This window comes from Montipora capricornis, chromosome 6 (assembly GCF_036669925.1).
Source record: "Montipora capricornis isolate CH-2021 chromosome 6, ASM3666992v2, whole genome shotgun sequence".
NCBI classification, from domain to species: Eukaryota; Metazoa; Cnidaria; class Anthozoa; order Scleractinia; family Acroporidae; genus Montipora; species Montipora capricornis.
The window spans coordinates 56,198,417-56,223,088 of NC_090888.1; the positions used below are offsets into that span (position 1 = coordinate 56,198,417).

General features: G+C 41.8%; 1 protein-coding gene across 1 annotated transcript in view; it reads left to right on the forward strand.

Annotated features, from left to right (window-relative positions):
* The first annotated feature begins 1,112 nt into the window (after positions 1-1,112).
* LOC138052556 (structural maintenance of chromosomes protein 6-like) overlaps positions 1,113-24,672 on the forward strand; it is a 57,639-nt gene continuing 34,079 nt past the window's right edge. Inside the window, exons 1-8 of the mRNA XM_068899099.1 lie at positions 1,113-1,389; positions 4,741-4,855; positions 5,623-5,728; positions 14,230-14,366; positions 16,477-16,538; positions 17,070-17,150; positions 18,388-18,489; positions 23,813-23,950. Of these exons, the coding sequence (XP_068755200.1) occupies positions 1,279-1,389; positions 4,741-4,855; positions 5,623-5,728; positions 14,230-14,366; positions 16,477-16,538; positions 17,070-17,150; positions 18,388-18,489; positions 23,813-23,950 (852 nt within the window). The 5' untranslated portion in view covers positions 1,113-1,278. The remainder of the gene's footprint in view (positions 1,390-4,740; positions 4,856-5,622; positions 5,729-14,229; positions 14,367-16,476; positions 16,539-17,069; positions 17,151-18,387; positions 18,490-23,812; positions 23,951-24,672) is intronic.

The following is a 24,672-nucleotide window of genomic DNA, read 5'->3' on the forward strand; positions in this document are numbered from 1 at the left end:
GCTGGAATTCAGCGGGCGCCGTGATTAAGTTACCGCGGCATGTTTACTCGCCAAACAGTGAAGTATCTGTGTCAAATGATGGCAAGATACCGGGTTTTTGTAAATTTTTTTTTTCTGTCAAATGTTATAAAGTTTTACAATGAAATGAGCGAAGTCAAAACAAAGATCACAATCGCCCAACTCTTGTTTATGCAAAGTCAAAATTTACTCTCCAAGACGCGTACGACGTTATTTATCACCAGGTAATTCCATCATTTTGGAAATAGCAGCTACTTTATTATTCATCTGCGTCACAAGTTTTCACTGATTTTGGGCCTCATTTTGTTGAAACTCAAGCACGCTTCCAACAGGCCTGTGAACCCTTCCTGCTTACAGAGCAATACTAAAAAACCTCTCCCATATCACATTTGAACCTTAAGCTCGAAAATTCAATACACAACATGATATTATAATTCACAAAGGCAGAAAATACCACAGAATCCTTTTCCAGCCAAAATTTTATTGAAACAAACAACATATTTGCTCTTAGAGGCGAAAACCTCTTCCTATTTGATTGCGTGCGTGAAGACAAGAAACTCAATTGTGTCAAATTACCATGTACTTCAGGTAAATACTGCTCACTTTGATTTCGTCTCGACGGGCGATAGATTGTTCTCGAAGTCCAGTGCTCGTCGCTTTTGAGATTCCTGCCTATTTTATCCAACTGACTTTCTATTATTGAGCTCCATAAGGGTATATTTTGTTTAAGGATCTACTAAAACGCCATTCGCGTTACATGACTTTCGACGCCATTGCAGGCTAAGTTAATGATTCTACTGTGTCCACCAGAGAAATCTACGCATTTCCACTACCCTCTCGATCCTAAGAAAATACTCGCAGAAGGCTCTATCCACAAAGACACCACTTACCAGGGGAGTGACAGGCAAGACTTTTACCGACACGGAAAAAAAAAAAAAAAAAAACTAAAAAAAAAAAAAAGAAAACAAACAAACTAAACGCAGACCTTGACTGGGTTTGCCCATAGGCAACCCAGTAAAAAGAAAACAAACAAACTAAACGAAGACCTCGACTGGGTTTGCCTTATAAGGCAACCCAGTAATAAGTGAACTTTCATAATTAAAGGTAATCGTTAGGTTACGTCCCACCCCTCCTTCGCAAGTAGCCAGATGCGATGTGTCAACAACGTCTGGGAGCGGATTATGACCGGGTGTGTATAAGGGCGACTCGAGGTCAGTGTGAAAACAAAATATCGATCGATCAACTCGTAAGCGAGTTTATATGATGAGCCGTAAAAGGCCTCATTCTTACAGTGATAGCGATGAAGAAGAAAACCCGAGTAACGCCTCTTGCGATCAGGGCAGCTCGGTTGACGAAGAAGACGATCCGGAGGTGAGTATAAAATCTACTGTAGTTTATTTGAATGCTGTAAAAATTAATGGCGTGTGCTTGCGTAATTGAGCGTATCGAACGATTATGATTTGGCATGTTGAAGTCTGGTAAATGTTACAGAAAATCGATAGAACAGGAGTAACTGCAGAATACGTATACCCGGCCACTTTTGTGTTCTTGCAGCGGCTTCGTCCGAAGAACGAGACAAAACACGATCCACGCTGCGCCATTCATATACAAATATAAAGTGGCTGGGTATTCTTCAGTTTAGTTGCGACGTGCGAGACATCGATACTTGGAAATCAGTCATCGCTGAAAAGCATCTTTTTACATAAGAACTTGCATGTATACATTGGCCATTGCATCCTGTTTTTCATCGGTATGTAAATCTTAAAGAATAATCAATATGTAGATCCTAAAGTGGGGATAAAGGAAAAAGGAAAGGCAAATAATACTGAGATAGTTTGGGAATTCGAATATGCTGAAACAGTAGGTCACTTTATTGACCTAAACATCAACCCCAGGGTGCCGGTTAACTTAATCCAGGATTAGCATAAACTTTTGTTTTATGTTTTCAACTCTTTGGTGAAAGTTTTGCCGAATATCAGCGTTGACCAGCATTTGGTTGTAGAGAATTTAACTCCTTGGTTAATTTTTAATCTGGAATTAGTGATAATCAACTTATAAACAACTCCAGTTTGTGTACACAGTACTAGCAGAAAGAGTCAAGTGTGAGATGTTTAGCTAGTGAGCTGGTTGGGTAGACTTCTTTATCTGGGGGGTGGGGGGTTTGGTGATTGAACTTCGTCTACCTGCAGTGAGTGCTTCTAGTGCCTTGTTGACCTTTCTTGAAGAACCCTTCCAAGACATAGATGATGATGATGTATTGTTTGACGCAATTCCCAATATACCTCGCCTGTTGCTTCCAGTGGAGAGGACTGTTTTATTATTATATGCAATCATTTTATTGCCCAAGGACAATGTATCAGTTCCATATTCTTGTTATCTCTTGGCTCCCCACCCTCCTCCTTTTGCTATGACAGTGCTTTGTGAATTTATAAAGCAGGTCTTATTACTGTTGCATGGCAGCTGTTTTTCATATTGCCACTCCCTCCACTTGTCTTTTTTTCAATAGTCAAGATGCATCGTGGACCTTACTTAGGGGCTGATTACATGAGCCAGGCCAGCTCGGTCAGCCGGGCTTGCCGGGATGTCTTTCAGCCCGGTATTACATGAGGTGAGCCAGCCGGGCTTGGACTGTAATTTATAATATGTCATGTCAAAAAAGATAACAACAAGAAGAAGTGAAGAGAAATTTGTCTCGCTAAATTGCTATTAAAATTTCTATTCCACAATTTAAAGAAGCCTTATGGTTTGCTATCTTATTTATCCTTTATGTGAACATAAAAAAACTACTACTCTGTGGGCCATTTTGCTCCAAAGTAGTACAGACTGTACTCTTCTTGGTTGAGATCTTAATCATATAATCAGTTATTGATAAGCTTGCCTTGCCATCTTGCACCCTCAACAGTAGCCTCTACGATCTCTTGCTGATTGCTTCTCAGGTAGTTTTTCAAATTTTCCCCTTGCACTTCTTTCTACCTTTAGCTTGCCTTTGAAATGTATACCAGATTTCAGTACATTTTGTGCTCTCTGTTGCAGTCAAAACATTGATTGGGTCATGTCCTGTTCTTGCAAGGCATCGTGGTCTCTCTCAACCATGTGCATGAACTGTTGGTCATCAAGTTGTTTGATTGACGGACAGTTAATGCTCTAATTTGATGCCTTTATTTTCTTTTTTTTAACCTTCTACGGACATGGCATAAAATCTGCGAGAGTTTTATTTTTCAGTTTTAATTAATTAATTAATTAAAGTTTCCTTTATCAGTGTGTTAATTATGTATTCCATTGTAACTTGTTATCTTTGTTTATCTCTAATTGAACCGCTCACCCGCTCGCTAGCTCTGTTGTTCAATTGTTCAGTTTAGTTAACGACGATTTCCAGATTTACATCGATTTCTCTTCACTTCTCCCCGAATTAGGTTCACAGACGCGAACTTCATCCAGTGAGCGTGTTCAAGATTAAGCCTTTTGTAGATAAATAAATCTTATACTCTGCTTTACTGAATTCAGCATCAGCTTAAGCTGGCTTTCCAGGCTGCATTAAGTTAGCCTTCAGGGCCCAGTTGTCCGAAGGCCGATTCAGCTAACCGGGATTAGTGGAGACTTAGCGATCTACTGATCGTAAATGTTTCCACAGGGTGTCTTGTCCCCTAAGCAAAGTTCAAGTCCTTGGTTCGCTACAACTTGTGTTAAAGTGAAAGCTCGCTGATCTGTCATATTTACTGAGTAACCACACTCCACCTTAAATAAATAAATATAAATAAATATTGCTAGTGCTAATCACCCTTGCAATCGATGACTGAATTGGGAAGGGCGCGGCTCACGACATCAGGCTGAAAGCATGCAAAGGCGCCTCTGGCTGCTGCTATACAGTCCATGTTTGATACCAGAGCGCAACACCACAGCTATGTATCAATTAGCTGTGAGTCGATTTTGATGAGGGAGGAAAACCGGAGTACCCAGAGAAAAATCCTCGAGTCAGGTTGAGATCACCTGAAACTCAGCCCACATGCTGGCCGAGGCCAGAATTGAACCCCAGCTCGCAGTGGTGGGAGGCCCAATAGATAACCACTAAGCCACCCTGACTCCTTCATTTCCCTTTGGATGAAAATAGCTCTGTGTCACTCTAGGCCTAAAAATCAACTTTCAATCTTGGGTTTACTTCCCTCGTTTTCAAGTTTTTGGCGTCTTTGGGGTCTTAAGGTCTTAGGAGTCTTACTTTTCAAGACGGCCATTTCCACAAGATTCTCAGTCTTCAGTTTTCAGTTACGGTAGACTCTTTGTTTTCCTTATTGCACAAAATTGCTAAGGTTATTAAAAGCTTTTTTGATGTGCAAAATCCAAACCTTGCTTGGTAAATATCTATTTATTTGTGGATTAGTGTAATTGCCTTTTAAACAAGTGGGCCCAGGTCATATAGTTACAAAAGGTGAGTTATTTTGAGTAGTGTAGACTTCAATAATTGACTTGTATCCTTCAGATACATGCCCTCAGTCTCAAGCAATCTTGTAATTTTCAGTAAGCTTGCAATCCCCTCTAAAGTGTTAATGGAATGCGAAAGTGGAAAATGCAGGACACAGTCTGTTGCTTTGTTACTTAAGACAATAGTGTCCTCAAACTAATGTCTTCTAGCTAGCTTCTTTAAATGGTGCATTCATTTTACCTTGCATGCTCCACATAAACAAATACGTCACATTTTCGTTTAACCATTGCTTTTCTTTTCACCAGGAAATTTCTGTCTCAGGAAAACTTGAACTCATAACACTGGTAAACTTCTTATGTCACAGGAAGCTCGAAGTTTCTCTGGGACCAAATGTGAACTTTATTATTGGCAAAAATGGAAGTAAGTTTAAAAGTAGTCAGGGCAACAGTTCATTATGCTGTAAAAGAACTTTGCGTTTCGATAAGCTCAATGTGATATACAAGGTTACTAAGGACTACTCCAATGAAAATTTATGACTTTCCTTCAGTTGCCTCTTTGAGGCCTTCCAAGGGTATAAAGCCAGCAAGTGACAGGACAATAAAAACTGGTAATAATTATAGGATTTTCTAAACAGCAACTGGAAACCAATTAGTAAATGCACTGCAAAACCTTTTGCAGCAGCAAAAAGTCTTCATGTATTATGTAAAGCCACCAATGTTAATAATATTAATGCCAATTATCAAAAATAGAAAACTGAGGCAAAGACCATTTAGTAAGTGCCAAATAACAGTACGAGTAAGGTTACAGATAATTTTTTAGCAATTTCAACATTTTAGGATCACTTAAAAAAATGATGGGGACATTATTTGCTTTTGTGTTTCTTAGGAAGACATTAATTTGCACAATATAATATAAGCTGCAACGATAGGATACAGCTGTCCTGCTAAGGAGGGACTCTAATTCGCTAGTTTACACATTTAAATGATATCTTACATGATATGTGCATAATATATATTAGTCACAATTAAGTGCACAGAAATGAAGACTATTGTTGGACAACCTGATGGGTGTTTTAAATGATTGTTTATGGTTTTGCTGGCATTTTCATTCTTTTCCTTTCTATTGAATTTTTTTTTGTGTCTTGAACATAATATAATATTTATCGCTTTTTTCCTGAATGCATGTAGGTGGCAAAAGTGCAATTATGACAGGAGTGGTTGTGGCTCTTGGGGGAAGAGCATTGCAAACCAGCCGTGGTTTGTGTCTTAAAAACTTTGTTAAGAAAGGATGCAGGTAAGTGTAAGGATACTGAAAGGTGTACTGTAATGGCAGGTGTAATGATACTGACTACCGATTGGCCTGTCCATATTCTCTATTGCCTGGTTGGTGCTTAAGGTAATTCCTTAGTATTGCATTGCGCATCTCTACTGCGCACGATTTTCGCATCATTAGTGTAAGCACCAAATCGTAGACAATTTAAAAGGGTTCCATTTAATGCTTACAACAATTGAAGTGATCAAGAGGTAATCCGAACGCATTCGAAGTCAAAATTTGAAGATCAGCGATGACAATGACAATAAAGAAACAATGGTTCGACTGAAAGGAAATAAATCACAATATTTCTAAGACACTGATGCACTGATTGAAAAAACACAACATAAAGTAAACTTACAAATATTCCTCTGATCCGGAGAAGAGAAGAAATACACGAAGAAAGGTTAATTAAACAGCAGAAAACTAAAACAGAACACTAGCGAGTGAAAGCACGTGGCAATTGAAAAACTTGATTGAAAACTGATCCACATACATCAAGGCGTCACGATGTAACGCAATGTCACACGCGCGTAAATAAGATAGAGTAACAATCACGTGCGGAAAAAACAAATAAACAGTTTGAATCTAACATACCGGCCCCTAAATGCGACAATTAAGCATTTATACAAAGTTGAATGATTCAAACGACAATATAAACTTGAGAAATTGTTCCTAATCAACTAAGATCAAAAAGGTTCCGATCAATCAATGTCAATTCCTTCAAAATCAGAAGATAATCAGGTATATCAGGAGGAAAGTGTTCCCTTTCACGTCTTAAACCAACTTTTCCGCGAGGGACGTCGTCAAGATCCACAGTGCTTAGCTACGCTCGTGTAGTCGAGGCGCCTCCAGCAGAACGATCTTATTGATGGGGCGTTCCAGGACTGACGTTTTGGTCTTCAATGCTACTCTCCTTACTAATCCATCCCCCTTGTTTGGTTTCACTTCCTGGATACGACCGAGGGGCCACGAATTCCTTGGAGAGTTCTCGTCTACCACAAGGACGATGTCTCCAACCTCGAAGTTAACTGTTGATCTTGTCCACTTCTGTCTTTCTTGCAAACTAGGGAGATACTCTTTGAGCCACCTGCGCCAGAAAACGTCTGATAAATACTGGACTTGTCGCCATCTCCGACGGGTATAGACGTCTTCCTTTCTGAAAATGCCAGGCGGCAGTGTAGTACCAGACCGTAGCAGAAGAAGGTGATTTGGTGTAAGGGCCTCGAGGTCTCTTGGATCGTCGGACACCTTCGTCAGGGGTCTGCCATTGACTATTGATTCCACCTCGCACATGAGAGTGGCAAGCCCTTCGTCGTCGAGGACCTGCTCCTTTAAGAGGGCACTCATCACCTTTCGAATGGTGCGGATGCAGCGCTCCCACACGCCACCATGATGAGAACCTGCTGGGGGATTGAAGATCCACTGCACATTTCTCTGCAAGAGGGACTCCGCGATGACTTCCTGATTCCACCGATCAATAGCATTTCGCAGCTCCTTTTCGCCCCGGACAAAGTTGCCGCCATTATCGGATCTGATCTGTTCAGGCTGCCCCCTTCTAGCGATAAAACGACGCATGCAGTTCACAAAGGAATCTGTGTCCAAGCTGTGAACTACCTCGATGTGGATCGCACGTACGGTCAAACAAGTGAAAATCACACCATATCTCTTGGCTTGGCTCCTTCCGCGTCGAACCCAAAAGGGCCCAAAACAGTCAACGCCAACATAGGTAAATGGGGGCTTGTTTGGAGTGACCCTGTCTTGCGGCAGGTTTGCCATCTTCTGCTCTCCAACTGGTGCTTGTCGCTTTCTGCAGCTGAAACAGTCTCTAAGGGTCCTTTTCACTGCAGCTCTTCCCTTCACGATCCAGAATCTTTCTCTGATCATGGAGAGTACGTGTTCAGTGCCAGAATGTCCAGAAGCGTTATGGTAGAACCTGATGATCAAACGGACAACATGGTGTGAGGTCGGCAGAATTATTGGGTGCCTTGCATCCAGCTTAATGGGTGCCTTCTCGAGCCGTCCGCCTACACGTAGTAGACCGTCCATCAACTGAGGGTCGAGCTTGAAGATTCTACTAGATTTCTTGACTCGAGGTTTCTTGGCTTTGGTGGTGCCTGCCCTGTCAACTATCACACCTGCAACCTTTAGAGTGGCAATCTCTTCCATGAAACTCTCCTTCTGAACATGTATCAGGATTTCTCTTTCAGCCTTGTTCATTTCTTCTACGGTGATTGGCTCTAATCTTGCTGCCTTGTTGAGCGGCAGGGGTCCTGACTTGCTGCGTTCAACAGCTCTTCTTAGGTTAGCTCGGTAACGCAGTATCCATGCCACAAACTTCTTTAAGCGGTGCCATTGGGAAAAGCGTCCGAAGAATTGACCAAGGGTCGACCCTGCTTCAGCCTTGGTTGAAAGCACTTGTGATTCTCTCTTGACCTCTGGGTCGTTCTCTGCAACCATTGATACCGAACACTGTTGGCTTGGCCATGCATCTTCTGATTTCCAAAGGAATTCAGGTCCTTGTATCCAACGTTTGTTCTTCAGCAAGGCTTCAGCTGTGAGGCCACGCGAGGCATCGTCGGCAGGGTTCTGTTTAGTGCCAACGTGTTTCCATTGAGGAGGTGAAGTGACTTCGTGTATGGCAGCGACACGATTTGCCACGAAAGTGTGAAACCGCTTATCTTTATTGGCGATGTAGCCCAAAACACAGGTACTATCTGTCCAGAAGATAGATTGATCGACTGGTATACCGATTTCCTTCGAGACCATTCTGTCCAATCGCGTTGCCACTACGGCTGCTGAGAGCTCGAGGCGAGGGATCGTCAATTGCTTTAGCGGGGATAACCGCGACTTGCCAATGATGAAGGAGCAGTGGACGTCACCTTTACTGTTGGTGAGGCGGAGATAGGTTACAGCACCATATGCAAACTGGGAAGCGTCTGCGAAATGGTGTAGCTGACTGGAGGCGACTTCACCGAAGTTGATGGGCTTAAAACAGCGGTTGACTCTAAGGTCTTCGAGCCTGGGAAGCTCTTCGAGCCAATTTCTCCAGCGTATGAGGTCCTCGTCCGATATGGGTTCATCCCATCCAAGATTTTTGCGACATAGGTCTTGAAGCAGTGCCTTCGCTGGCAGGATAAATGGAGCTGCAAATCCTAACGGGTCATAGACGGAGCTGACAACAGATAGAATTCCTCGTCTGGTTGCAGGCCTGTCCTTTACACTTATCTTGAAGCCAAAGGTGTCGGACTCCACATCCCACCTGACTCCCAAGGCCCGTTCAATTGGCAGTTGATCGAGGAGAAGATCCTTCACGGAGCCTGCTCTTTCGGACAGTGGAATAGAATCAATGACCTTTCGGGAATTGGAGATCCACTTTGTCAAGCGGAACCCTCCCTTCGAGAGTAGCGTGCGGAGCTCGTTCACCAGACCAATGGCTTCGGTTTCAGATGGAACTGACTTGAGGCAGTCGTCGACGTAGAAGTTGTCCTTGACGCTGTCAACCGCTTCCTTGCTGAATTCTTGGCAATTGTCTTCTGCGGTTCGCCGGAGACCGAAGTTAGCACAGCTTGGTGATGATGTGGCACCGAAGAGATGCACCATCATCTGATATTCTTCTGGTTCACTGTTCAAGTCATTGTTTGGCCACCAAAGGAACCGAAGAGCGTCGCAATCGTTAGGACTGACACGTACTTGGTGGAACATTGACTCGACGTCGGCCATAAGAGCAACAGGTTCCTGTCGAAAGCGTGTCAGAACGCCAACCAGGTTGTTTGTAAGGTCAGGTCCCTGAAGAAGTTGGTCGTTAAGTGACGTACCCCGGTATTTTGCTGCGCAGTCGAAAACGACACGGACTTTGCCCGGCTTGTTCGCATTAAGGACGGGATGGTGAGGTAGGTACCACACTGCGCCAACAGGATGGTCTAGCCGGTCTCCTGGCACCTTTCGAGCGTGGCCATTCTTTAGCAAGTCGTCGACGAACGCAGAATACTTTGAATGAAGCTCTTCGTCCTTAAGCAGCCTTCTCCGTAACAACTTCAAACGGTGTTCTCCTAATGGTCGGTTGTTCAGCAGGTTAGGTGGAGTGTTCCTCCAAGGTAAGGCTACTTCGTAATGACCTGACTTCAGTTTGACGGACTGCTGCATGATGCTAATGGCGTGCGAATCTTCTTTGGACGGCGCTGCGTCCTTGTCGTACGCTGAATCGCTGAACTCTTGATTGCAGAACCTTGTGAACTGTTGGCTGAGTTCCTCGTCTGCCTTGATGAAGTTCGCTGTACAACGGGAATTTCCCTTTCGGTCAAGAGGACCATTGAGTGTCCACCCGAATATTGTTTTTACTGCATACGGGCCTTTGTCGTTACTTGCTATTACTTGTTTAGGTTCTAAAGCCTTCGGGACATCATTTCCGATAAGCAGGCCAATGGGGGCGTCAATCTTGGGCAGCTGAATGCCTTTGAGGTAAGGATACTTGTTTACGTCCTCTTGTTGCGGGATGCTGTTTTTACCAACTGGTAGTTGTGGGGTCGAGAAGACAGTTGGGAGCTCAACGAAGTTCCGTTCGTTCAAGTCGAACACTTCCAGCTTGAAGACCTTGCACTCCGTCACGCTGTCGTGCTTCCCCAAGGTTGTCAATGAGAGGGTAGTCTGTTCGCCATCGACAGTTAACATTTCCATGAGTTGCTGACTGCAGAATGTCGTGTTCGATCCACTATCCAAGAAGGCGTAAGTTAAAACTGGGGGGTCTGCACTTCTGGCCCTGACTTTAACAGGTACGATAGGAAGGCCAATCGTTGGTACGCCGGCCCCAGTTGAAGCACATTGACTGTTGCCATTGACGTAAGCATTGTGCGCCCTGTCATTGTTGTTCCCAGTCGCTCTTCTGTCGTCTTCGTTAATTGGACCTTCGTTGGAGGGGAGGTTCCCAACGTTGCGATCTGGCGATTTTGGATGGAGAAACGTCGAATGTTTCGTACGGCAAGTGGGAATTTTGCAATAGCTGTTCTTCGGACAGGATTGGACTTTATGGCCAGGTTGAAAGCAGTTCTCGCAGAGTCCTTGTTTGCGAACGAACGTTAGTCTCTGGTCCACCGACTGCTTCTTGAATTGGCGACAGCGGGTCAACCAGTGGTTCTCCTTGCATAAATGGCATTTAGGCGTGGCCTTCGTTATATCACGCCTGTTTTCATTGTTCTCACTAACGGGTTCGCCTCCCAGAGTCGCAAAATTGTCACTGCGTCGGGGTCTGCGGTCATTGGAAGTCCTTCCTTGGTTTCTGCGTTCAGTGTTGATGGTTCCGAATACCGGGTGGTTTAAGGCTCTCGCCTTTGACTCAACGAAGGTTGCGATGTCCTCAAAAGTAATTTCTCTGTGCTTGTTGTTTGTGATATCATCAGCAACGTCGCGCCATCTTTGCCTCAGCGGAAAGGGAAGCCTTTCTATAACTTTCTGCATGCTGTCTGGATTCTCTATCTTGTTGAGGTAGCCCACCTCTCTTAGGGTGTTCTTGCAGCTAGTGAGAAGGATGGAAAACTTCTGAAGTGCTTGGCCGTCTTCATGCTTAATCGGTGGTCCGTTCGTGACTCTAGTAACGTAGGCAGAGGCGATTTTGTAGCTCTGGCCATATCTTTCCTTTAGAAGTCTGCGCGCTTCTCGATAGCCTTCATCCGGTTGCATTGATAAACAGCTTCGCATGAGCTCTTGGACGTCACCAGACGTGTATTGCACGAGGTAGTACAGCTTTGTGCTGCTGCTTTTCGTCCTAGCTTCGATAAGGTTTTCGAAGGAACGTATAAAATTGCAGTAGTTAACCGGGTCTCCATCGAACGTCTGCACCTCAGCGTGAGGTAACGTTAGTGTTAGGGACAGTTGTTGATGCTGTCCCAGTAGCTGTTGCAGCTGTTGGTCGCGGTATTGCTGCATATACATAAGCTGCTCGTTGTGCCGTTGTTGTTGTCGCTGGATCTCGATCATATCTCGCACGAATTTTCCCCAACGTCTGAAGTACCCGGAGATGGACTTCGCTCTTGTTTAATACCCTCACGATCCACGTGGTGGTCATTGAGCTCGGGTTTAAGTGGGATTACAGGTGACCACACAGTTCCTTGAGGTGAGAAGATCTTTGGCTTGCTACCAGGTTGATTGATTACTGCTGGATCTGGTTGAAGTTCTTCCGGTCTCCTTGGCCTTTGCGGAACCTTGATGAGGCCCGGAGTGGCCTGCGCGCTTTCTGAGAATTGGTCTGAGGCACGAAACGCTGATGGGCGTGGCTGACTAGGAGGCGACAACGGTGAGAGGTCCTGTTTCTGCGCAGGGAATGGCTGTTGAAAGTAATGGTCTCCTTGTTCGGCCACAGCGTAGATGCGCTCTTCAGCCTCCATCTTAGCAATTTCGGTCTGGAGCTGGAGTTGTTGTTTGCGTTGTTCGAGGCGCAATCTGGCCTCTTCTTGCTGCTGCTTTAGCCTCAACTCTTCTTCCTGCAAACTTTGTTGCTGGCGCAGAGCGGCTGCCTCGGCGGTTAACGATGCTCTTTTCGCCGCTGCAATTGTTCGAGGACTGGCGGCTGACGATCCGGCTTCCGACGAGCGCAGACTTGTATGCGACGATTTGGAACGCGACGTGCGTGTACGGGATCTGGTCCCAGTATTGCTGACAGAGTCATACGGGTTTATTTCACTTTCTGCTCTTGAGAACCACTCTTCGAGTGTCCGTTGAAAGTTGACGATCCGTTGATTCTCGCACTCGAAATACTCCTGCGAGTCTTGAATTTCGAAATCATCCTCGAGGGTGGCGTGGTATGCGTTGTGGGCGTCTCGGAAATTCTTGGCGATTTCTTCGAATTCCTGGGCCCATTTACGAACATCAGCAACGTTTTCACGGTTTGTAAAGCTTTCCGTCAGTTCCTTGATTTTTCTGGTGATGCGTGCCTTTGCTGCACTCCTTGTTTTGCGACACTGAAGAGACTTCTCATGCTTAATTCCATCGTTGTCGAGGGTAACATTAGGTCGCCTTTCGCGAGTTGAACGAGTTGACTCTTCGCTCGAAGCTTCAGCCATATTCCTTATTTTCGAACTAATGTAAGCACCAAATCGTAGACAATTAAAAAAGGTTCCATTTAATGCTTACAACAATTGAAGTGATCAAGAGGTAATCCGAACGCATTCGAAGTCAAAATTTGAAGATCAGCAATGACAATGACAATAAAGAAACAATGGTTCGACTGAAAGGAAATAAATCACAATATTTCTAAGACACTGATGCACTGATTGAAAAAACACAACATAAAGTAAACTTACAAATATTCCTCTGATCCGGAGAAGAGAAGAAATACACGAAGAAAGGTTAATTAAACAGCAGAAAACTAAAACAGAACACTAGCGAGTGAAAGCACGTGGCAATTGAAAAACTTGATTGAAAACTGATCCACATACATCAAGGCGTCACGATGTAACGCAATGTCACACGCGCGTAAATAAGATAGAGTAACAATCACGTGCGGAAAAAACAAATAAACAGTTTGAATCTAACAATTAGCACGCACACATAAGCACATGTGCATACAAAACGTAAGAGATTTCGCTCAAACTAAACCCGATAACGAAATAAATGCTCCTTTCTCTCAAACGAGCACGGTGACCACCGATTTTTTTTTTCAGGTATTTGCTAAGAACAGTCTAATAAAGAACATATTTGAAGAAGAAAAAAGTTTGATAGTAGAACATGAATTTTTTTTGGAAAACAGTTCCGTACTGGATGTATTTTACCCAAGGCAAGGACTTCAAGCTAACCACGGAACTGTCCCAAAAAGTGCACTATTCCCACAACCAGGGAGTCAAAGACGGTGTTAATGAAGCAATACTGTTTATGTAAATAAAAGAAGCTTTATTTTCAGAATAAAATTTTGTGTCTTTGAAGTAACCAAGACTTAATTCTGTATGAAGGTGATTCGAATTTTTAACGCGAAAACAGTAAAAATACCCCATTTTTAGAGCTTGCTGACGCGTAAACAAGCACGGTGACCCCATTTTCTTATTGCATTTTTTTAATGTTCATATCATGAATGTTAATTATGCCAAGTTTCCAAAAAGTTTGAAAGTAGAACAATTTCAGGGGAATTACCTTAAAGACCTCGAGGGCTCTTTGGAGATTTAAGTTAAAAGCGAGGAATGGAAGAGCTCTGACTCATTTCCATCTCTTGTCATATTCTAGCTGTTAGCTTTCAACCGCATGCCATTAAATTGAAGTAATACTTTTTGTGGGTTAAACTTCTTTTTTATTAGTTTTGTGATTAATTAGTGATAAGATTTATGGTAACCAGTACATATACATTGTATGTCAACTTTAAACAACAGTGTGGTTTGAGAGAAAATGTAGTTTCATGCCCTTATTTTCTAAGGAAACCAACCCAACTTACAGCAAAGTATTGAAACTCTTGTTTGTACATTAAATTTTTACACTTTTTGAACTTGGTTGCATTTTTACAGCTATGCCCAAGTGTCGGTTAAACTGCGAAATGTAGGATCTGATGCATTTAATCACAGTACCTATGGAGATTTCATAACTGTTGAGAGAAAGATTACAGTAGATGGTGGGTCATCGTACAAAGTGAAGTCTTGTCAAGGTAAGGTCATGTCACAGGAGCTGTTAAACTAATTATAAAATTATGTACTGATGATTTTGACACACATCATATAGTCAAAGAGTTCTCTGGATTGTTCTTCTCTCCAACATCAACCTTACTTGCTTATGGGAATACATATAACAATATAAATTTTGTATTTGTTGTAGTTAAATTTTCCTTGCTAAAACATTTTTTCAAACTAGTTCACTTTTATACTTTCCTTTGTAGGATAGACATGTATTACAGGGCTCAAAATTGCAACCTTTTAGACTAAGATATCTGGAGAAGTCGCAAATTTGCTACTTGTTTTCACCTTCACTCTTTCAAAACAAAAGGGTTTACTAGCAGTTGCCACTTTGCTGCTACTTTTGCTAAAATAAATAAAGAAAATATTTAATGACAAAGTTATTTTGTTTCTCACCGTGAATTTTCTCTGAAGGTAGCGTAATTTAGGGTTCATGCTACTACTCCTTGAAGAGCTTGAAAAGCCCTGGGCCCGGTTGTTGGAAAGCCGATTAACGCTAATCCCAGATTAAAAATTAACCAAGGGGTTTATTTCTCTACTCCCAAAATATTAATGTTGTACAACGCTGATATTTGGCAAAATTTTACATTAGACGAAGTCAAGCTTGAAAACCAAAAGAAACTTTCACCCAAAAGTTAAAAAAGCAAACCAAAGTTTACGCTAATCCTGGATTAAGTTAATCGGCTTTCGAACAACCGGGCCCTGGAATTTAATTTTGGACTTCAAGGGGGCTTGAAAAGCCCTTGAAAAAAAGGATTTTGTGGGAAACTGCTTGAAAACTCGTTGAATTTTTGCTTGGGTTATAGTTGTAGAGATTGCATCATGCCAAGAGAAAAATTAATGAAGATCACGCTAAGTTTAAGACAAGACATCTCAAAAATTGAGCAAATTGACTATTGAGGAAAGGTTAATAAAAAAATTAAAATGCCCGTGCATGCACTTAACTTGCAGGATGTGGCAAAGAATATCAATGTAGGCTTTTTCAGCAAAGAAAACACTGAAACATGATGCCGAGTATGGTATGAAAATCTCCTTACAAACACTCCTTGAAAACTCAGTTTCTGGTTCTTGAAAACTCCTTGAATACTCCTGGAATTTTAAATACAAAATCTGCCACAAACCATGGGCCTGGTAATTGCAGAGTAATTTAGCACGGACGTTAAGTGTACAACTCCAATCCTTCCATCATTCGCCATTTTTAGTGGTTTCCTCATGCTAGGTATTGTGGGCTCATATTTTTTGCTAAACCGCTGACAACATAATACATTGCGGTGATGTTGACTAAAATTTGTGAAAATTTACAACTAAATTTTTTAAATCTTGTAAAATTGCGACTGGATTTTTTCGTTAATTTAGAGCCCTGTAAATTATCATAATCTGAAACACAGGAAACTAAAAACAAGCTAGCTAGTTTGAAAAATTTTTTACGAACTGAAGGAAAAATATTAACTACAACTTATTCCTAGCTGTCACAAATTAAAGTGTCCCCTAAACTCCTGTCCTCATGTCAAGATTCTGTACCCACACCGAAAAATGCTTACCCTTACCTTATGGCTAGAGTGAGGACAATGTGCGAGCCAGCGAGCCAACATGGCGAGCCATGCAACTGAACATGTGAGTCACAAAGTTATTGAAAGCTTACCGTTTTAAAATGGGTGCTTAGACTTAATACTGTTTATCGATGCTATTTGAAATGGGTGCTTAGATTTTGTTGACTTAATTGCTCGCAAATTGTCCAGCCCCTTACGGCTACAGATAGGTACATGTAGGAAATGTCAAGACTTAAAGAGACACATTGTGTTGGAAATCAAAATTGGGCAGGTGTCGGCAGTAATAATTTTTACTATGTGCATTTCTAGCCATATGTGTATAGTTTGAGTTCAGTTTTGATCTTTTGGTACTGTTAATGACTTTATTGTCTAAGTTTCCATTTTCAAGAACAAATACACTGGAGAGGTACCAGACCTGAGTATTTGCGGTTTAAGACAAGCAAACTTAGGAGTAAACCCTACCCAACTTTCATTTACTGTCCCTTTAAAAAGAATTTTAATAGCCATGAATAAATTATTGTTTTGTCTGTTCCAGGGAAGGTTATATCTTCAAGCAGAATGGAAATTGATCATATTGTCGATCACTTTAACATACAGGTAAAAACATGCAGTGCAATAATATAGTAATTTAATTTTAATTTTCGTTAATGTTATTACTCACGAAAAAACAACACAGAACACAATTTGTGGGCCAAGTTGGGCAGGGAATATGCCGGCAAGGCTCGGATGAAACCACCGACCGGAGGGACCGGATGAGGGGCCTCGGCAGAAAGTACAGCAAGGGTTTTTTTTTTTTGTTTTGTTTTGTTTGTGTTTTTGTTTTTGTTTTCGTTTTTTGATAGATGTGAAGTCCAGAGTAAGACTAATGCCATAAACGGGAGGGGGGGAGGGATAACCTCTGAAAATTTGGTATTGCTGCACGCAACAAAGGCAGAAATGAAATGCCTTTGGATTACAGGACGCATGGTACAAAAGAGGCCACCACGTGATAGTGGCGCGGCACTGAGGCCGAGGGCTCAAAGGTTATCGCTCCTAAACATTAACTTTAATTTTTACTAAAATAACACATCCGTAATCTCATTCAGTTAGTTGTATTAAAGTCATGCATCCATTAATTTTGTTCTGCAGGTTGACAATCCTGTGTCCCTTTTAAACCAAGACACAAGTAGGAATCTGTTGAACAGTAAAGATGGAAGTGATCTCTACAGGGTAAGATCTAATTGTGTGAATTGTGTTTGCAAAAAATTGGTTTGTCAAGCAAGTTGATGAAGGTAAGTTAACCACCATTAAAAAAGATTTGTGAGCTGGCGTTTCAAGCACTACATGTACTCCTTTCTCTGAGCGATTTTGTACAGGCGCCATTTGCTTGCCCTCTTGAAGATCTTTCAAGATAAAGTCTCTTGCAGGACAGCACTGGATGGCATGCTTGAGTCATGGGTGTCTGAGGTACTTGTACAAATGTAGCTCAACCTAATGAGGAATGAATGCACGTTAATGTAATGCCCGAAAATTAAGTCTGGAGCCCGAGTTCTTACCACTGTGCCGCAAACATTCTTGACCCAAAAAAGTCAAGTGAAAAAGGTTCTCCTTGAAACCTGCAGTAACATTTATTGAAAGAACACTGTAGCATTCAAATAGTATTAAGAAACCTAACTGGAGGGGAGAAGTTGGCCATTGATAAAGTTGGTGGAGTTGACTTTGAGACTATCAATCCAGTTGGCAATCAGACTGAGATGTTGTTCGATGCAAAGCATTCATCTGTTAGTGCCTAATCTCCAGGGCTACTTTCCTTTTCTATGGTAATACCAAGGAGAAGTTTCCACTAAAACAAACCGAGAAAAGAGGAATACCTCTGAAGTTATTCCTTTTTTCCTGAAAAATTTTCAGTGGAAAAGTCTGTTCCATTTGATTTACCACTGGATGAATCAGATTTTCTGTATAAAGGGAAAGCCCCCCAGGCCATGCTGTGTCAGTCAATAACCAGTAACCAACCAGTCAGTATTTCACAAAATGTTGGTAGCAGATGAATTGATAGAGCTGAATAAATTTCATGGCCACTGAGTTGACTTTGGAAGCTGGTGTTCATGGCACTAGCCTTAAATCAGAGAAATTTACTCTGAGCAAGACACCAAATCTAAATGTGGTGGTCAATTTACCTCTATTAACTTGTTAATAGGTACATGTACCAAATTCTTGAAATACTGTTTCACCCACCCACTGATGCCGGGCCAGATTTCTTAGAAGCCAAACCCACCAGATACACCGTATTGTATAGTTACACGTAGTTAAGTCAGTGGCATTTAGGCTGCAAGAGTCTGTACTTTAATATAATTTATATTAAGTCAGTCGATTTGTGAAACATTATTTTATCCATTGCTTCAATCAGTCAGACCTGAGTTGTGATTAGAGTTCTAATGAACTATCCTTTTATATTTTGTTTTTGTAGTTCTTTATGAAGGCCACTAACCTTGAACAAATAACCAGAGATTACTACTACGTAGTGGAACAGAAAGACGTAGCCTTGGCAACTTTGCAAAAGAAGGAGCAGGTACAGCTCTATTGAATAGGGTGGCTGGTCTTAAGTTTTAAGTATCACTCCATCAAATTATGTCATTATTAGACCAGAGCAAATGGTTGTGGCTCCTGTGCCTTATCAAGGCATAGCATGAGAGTCCTCTAACACTGATGTTGTTAAATGTTTATTAAAGTGAAAGACATACAATCCACAATATAAAATTACAGTGTGGATAAATGGAAACACAACTTAATAGTCAACAAATGGGAATTGGGGAAAATTACTGGCCAGCTGAATGGAAAAAAGGAGAGTGGGTATATAAGAATGACAATCCAAAGGATGTGAGAAACTATAGACTGGTGACTGTATTGAGTGCAGTGGGCAAGATTTTCGAACATTTACATGTACTGCGTAAACAACTTACTAACTTTATGAAGCCTCGTCTAAATGAAAATCTTTCTTCTTTTTGTAAGGAGAATAGCTGTGAAACTTCATTATAGTAAAATTAGTAGAAGAATGGAAAATGTCACTGGATAATAAAGAAGTTGTTGCGATTATCATGTTCATTGACTAACAGAACACAGCACATACAAATATGGCTGCTCCCAACTACAACGAACTGCCATGAAGTCATGTGACCGCAAGTATATGTCACCACCGAGGTAACTGATGATTACATAGGGGAATGAGCACCTAAATCAGTAACAGAAACGGATAAGCGAATAAAAATGAAAACGTAAGTTGCCAGCTCCTTAAAATAACTCAACATGGAAAAGAAGGAATCTATAAGGTCAGTTACAAGTTAAGCCTGTCAGGGGGCTTCACAGTTCGGCCGCTCGTGGTTCTGTACAAGCTCCTTTCTGGAGGCGTGTTAATCAGTGATCATTCTGATGATGTAGCAACGTACCATCACCTCTTCACTGGGTGCTATGCACTTATTAGGAGTGGCAACTTCTGTCGCTGACGTGACACCTTCCTCATCACTCTCCATTAAAGTAGACTTGGGTTGTTTGAGAAGGTGTTTCCTGTTCCTTCGCAAGGACGTTCCTGACTCAATTTTTACAACGTATGAGTGGGCCATATATCAGTGACAACCATGGGAACCCAGGATCTATTCTCTCGCACTCTGACATTTTCCTCTGGCTCTAGACCCTTAAACGGCTTCACATGGCAATCATAATGAAATTTTTACCATTGCTGAGCAGCCACTAGCTTTTCACATGCATTCAGTGTAACCTGTGGTCGGAGCAGTTCTGCCATGGTTGGCAAATTGGACTTCAGACACCGACTGTTTAGCATCTGCAAGGGAGAGAGACAATTTCCAGTTACTGGGGTATTAATTGCGATACTCCATCAAAGCAACAGAGGGATCTTCTTCTTTCCTCAAAAGTTGCTTGATTTTACCAATTGTTCTCTCACTCATACCATTAGACTGTAGGTAACCAGGACTAGAGGTTATCAGCTGGAACCCCCATGATGAATCAAAATGTTGCAGCTCGTGGCTTGCAAATGGCATATTATCTGCCACCAATTCATCTGAGACCCCATGTCTGGCAAAGATGGATTTTAAATATTCCTTTGACATTTCATACCTTCCTGGCCCCAAAATTCCAGTTCCAGATGCCTTATCCAGAGCTTATATGCTGCATGAGTCAATCGATGAAGACCGCCAGTCTGCTATGGAAGTTTTAGTGCACAGTCGTGTTAAGAACTTAGATCTTAGTGTGGCCTCTAAATGCCTGATGCAAGCAAGGAGCAACCACTACTGATAATTGTCTCATGGTGTTAAAGCAACTAACACAGTCCGGGTGGCCATCAGAGAGGAGAAGAAGTGGTTTGTCCCTATTGAAATGTGAGAGACCAAGTGCATGAGGTGGAGGGTCTCATGTTCCTGGGAGAGAAATTGATAGTACCAGAGAGTATGTGCAAGGAAATGCTGGCTTTGCTTCACGAAAGTCATCAAGGGATTGAAAAGAACAAGGCTCGCGTATGTGAAGTAATGTACTTGCCTGGTACATGTATGTTAAGAGACATTGAGGATACAATAACCCGCTGCAGCAAGTGTGCAGAGTGGCAAAGAAACAATCCAAAGGAGCCAGTTATTCCCCATGAAGTTCCTGGAAGACCCTGGCAAAAGCTAGGAGATGATATTTTCGAATTTAGAGGAAAGAATTACCTGTGTGTTGTGGATTACTACTCCAAATTTCCTGAAATCAGCCTACTTTCGTCTAAGATGTCTTCGTCTGTCGGGGGTAATCTCTGAAGTCTGAGGAGCATTCGATGAAGCCTGGGGGACACTTGATTAAGATTTTCTTTGTTAGCGATTGTAGTGGCTTGTGATCTGTCACAATCTTTACTGGCTGGCCATAGACGTACTGATTAAACTTCTCGGAGGCAAAAACTATTGTTGTCAGCTCTTTCTCGATTTGAGCATAGTTCTGCTCAGAAGCTGTTAACGAATGTGACGCGTAAGCCACTGGGTGACCCTCTTGAAGCAAACAACCCATGCAAGCATCACAATCTCTTTACCTACATCGAAAAGCTTCAGAACAGGTGCACAAACCAACAGGGCTGTAATGTCTTGAAAGGCTTGAAATGCTTTCTCCTGTGCAGGTAGCCAGTGCCATTCAGTATCACTCTTCAGTAGGATGCGAAGGGACTCTGATACTGCTGACAGGTTGGAAACAAACTCTCCAAGGTAGTTGACTAGCCCAAGAAAACAATGAAGATCCCTTTTTTGTCTGAGGCTGTGGGTACTTTACAATAATATTGCCATACCTTTGTCAGGGTCAGGTTTTAACCCTTCTGATGACACCACTTGACCAACGTACTTTACTTCAGACACCCGGAACTGGAACTTGTTGGGATTAAATCTAACATTGTTTGCACAAGCATGGTCCAAAACTTGCTTCAGAATCCCATCATGCTCAATCTCATCCCTTCCACAAAATAATAAAATCATCAATAACCGCATGTACATGAAAACCCTCAATGTCTCCAAATAAATTGACCATTATGTTTCTGGAAGACCTCTGGGGCCAAGCAAGTTCCAAATGGGCACCTTAAGAAGCAATAATGCCCAAAAGGGGAATTGAAGTTGCAAAGAAATGAGCTTTCTTGATCCAATTGGATTTGCCAAAAGCCATCTTTCTCAGCAAGAATTTAAAACACTTTTTCATCGGTGAGCTTTGATGGAACTTCATCAGTCTGCAGTTGGGATTTTGTTTTAAGTGCTCATGTTTAATAACTTTGCTCAAGTCATGTGGGTCCAAACATAGGCGGAGGCTTCCATCCTTTTTGTCAGCGATCACAAGGCTTAATAATTCACCCAGTCTGTGGGTTGATTCACCTTAGAAATGACACCACTTTTCTCCAAACGATTTAGAGTTTCCTTCAGTTTTCCATGCAGGCTAAAAGGTACTTTGCAAGGTGGGCGTACTACTGGAGTGGCATCTTGTTGTATCTCGATATGATACTCTTGCGGCACACATCCGAGGCCCTAAAAGACATCTTTATAATCACGTAGAATCGCCTCTCTTGAAGACAAGCTTGCAGTCAAGCTGTCAATCTTCTTTACCAGGTTGAACCTTGTACATGTTTCCAATCCAAGGATAGGGACAGATTCGAAATCAATGACATATAAAAATCCAGACTCAGAGTTCTATCTTTCACTGTGCAACTGAGACTGACTTTGCCAACTGGGACAAACCTATGAATTTTGCCATATGATGGCAATACTTCAGTGGTCTCCTCCAGCTTTCCACCCATTGATAGGTTGTCATAAATTTGACGAGGTATAATTTATAATAGCTTCAGCACCAGTGTCTAACTTGAATTCGACAAGTTTTCCGTGGACCGACTTCCACTTTGTTGTGCCAGGCCTTTCCATCCACTGTGTTAATCTCTAACTCTCCAATGAAGAGCTCGGTATCCACTCCTTTATTGTTTCTTGCATCTTGTGGACAATTGTCCAAGGGAAGCGCCAGTGGGGCAACTTTCCTTGTGCACTGACTGCACATTTTAGCAAAGTGATTCCTTCCATCGCAGACAAAAAACATTTTCCTGAATGCAGGGCACTGTTTAAGGCCATGCCAGCCACCACACTTGGAGCAATTAAAGTGAATCCCATCAGGTTGTTTAGAACTTTTAGAAACTGCTAAAACTTGCTTTTCAATTGACTGACCCCTCATTTCCTTGAGCTGACTGTCTGTACTTGAAGGCGACCGAAGCTGATCGGAAGGATGAAGAAATCCAAGTTGCTATTCTGCTCCACTGTATCAGGGAGGATGGTCTTGAGGCATTTAACACCTTTGAATTTGAGTGGGAGGAGGATAAGAAAAAGATTGATATGGTGCTTATGATAATTATTTGAAGAATACTTTGTTTGAATCAGAGTCAACAGGAGGGAGAAACTGTAGATCAATTCCTCACAGAGCTCAAGAAAATGATACAATGGTCCAGGATCATCTAATGTTTGGAATTCAAGGTGTGAAAGTTCAGTGCCAATTGCTACGCATCTATGTGGACAAATTAACTCTAGAGAAGGCTTTATCTCATTGTCATTTGACAGAAGTTACCAAGAACCACTGACCATGTGGGTATCAAATAGGCACAATTGTTGACTCAAAGGGTTTGTATGGGAGAGAAGCAAGCTCCTACTCAAGGAGTCCTAAAGAAAAAGAAAAAGCCCAACAACTTGAATGCTCTTCCAAAGTTACTACTTGAATCCCCTCACAAAAGGAGTCAGCATGTGACAAATTACTCAGGGGGAGATTGAAGTAAACATTTGCAAGATGCTGGATCTTTTTAAGTGACTTTGATTCAAGTTCTTATTCCAGATTCTGGATTTCAAGAAGCATACCTTTATTTAACCCATTGACTCCCAGGGGTTCCCCATTGATGAGTAAAAAAAGTCTGCATGGCCAGGTTTAGGCCTGTTTGGGCGTCAAAGGGTGAAAGAGGGCAGCATTTTAATATAACTGTCTACATGACGTGACTATTTTCCAAGCATCCCCAAGCCACCTTAAAAGCAAGATACTGGTGGTACATTTCTTCATCATCAAAAATGACTGTGATAACAAAGATTTAAAGAAACCATATGAGATATGATCAGTGTAACTGTTAACTGGTGAGAAGCAGGGAATCCAGGGTACTTGGGAAAAAGTCTCTTGAGCTGAATGTAATCTGCATTGAAAATTCTACTTACAATTGATGCTGGCTCCTGTCACTTCTTTTTTATACAGAAGAAGCTGATTGTTAAAGTCTAAGCTAATGAACTGAGAGGGAATAATATCACTTCACGTATTAATAACAATATTATTATTATTATTATTGTCTTCAATTTTCATTTTGAAAGGACATTCCCGAAGTTAGAGAGGAAGTTCGCAGACGTGAGGCCAGATTCATTGCCATGAAGCAAATCAGAGATGTCAAGGAACAGATTGAAGAGCTGAAGAAAGAGCGTGTTTGGGCAGAGGTTATTGAAAATGAAAAGGTTAGAAATTCAATATGAGGAATGATAAAATATCTTTGAAGAGACTTGAATTTTTGTTTCCTTTCAGTTTCCTTTTATGCTGTCTCTCAAAGCCAAATATTTACCATAGAAAGCACGCATAAAATCGTCCAGATGGCCTTAGACAGAGTAACATCTATGAAGTCTCGATCACTCCCAGAGGTCAATGGGTTAAACTTTTCACAGGAGGAATTGTGACACCTGACCAATTATTCCCTTGGTCATCACCATTGATAAGATCTATGCCGACTATTTCAAGTTGCTCAGCTATGGATTTCTAAAATACAAGTTTTCTACCAAATACAGAAACATTAATTGCATATACATGTACTGTAGCTGGGTTGCCTTCGGGTCGAAATACACACAACGTTCATGTGATTTCCTATGAAAGATTTATGTCTCCTAATTATAAGGTGATGAATAGACCGTACCCCTTATGACGTAACGTCTCACAGTTCTTTTGTTGAGTGACTACTGAAACATTGCATTCTGGTATTTATAGTAGCCACTCAACAAAAGAATTTATGTCACAAGGGGTAACGGCTATTGTCAGGATTCTGTCGAATGACTATTTCGATTGATAAAAGGCATTACGATGCATATGGCATCTACATGTATGAAAGGCAATTGCCATTGTCAGACGATTGCACCCTGGTACTTTTATCAGTATCTTTAAACGTTTTTGAGGCTAGCATATTATATGG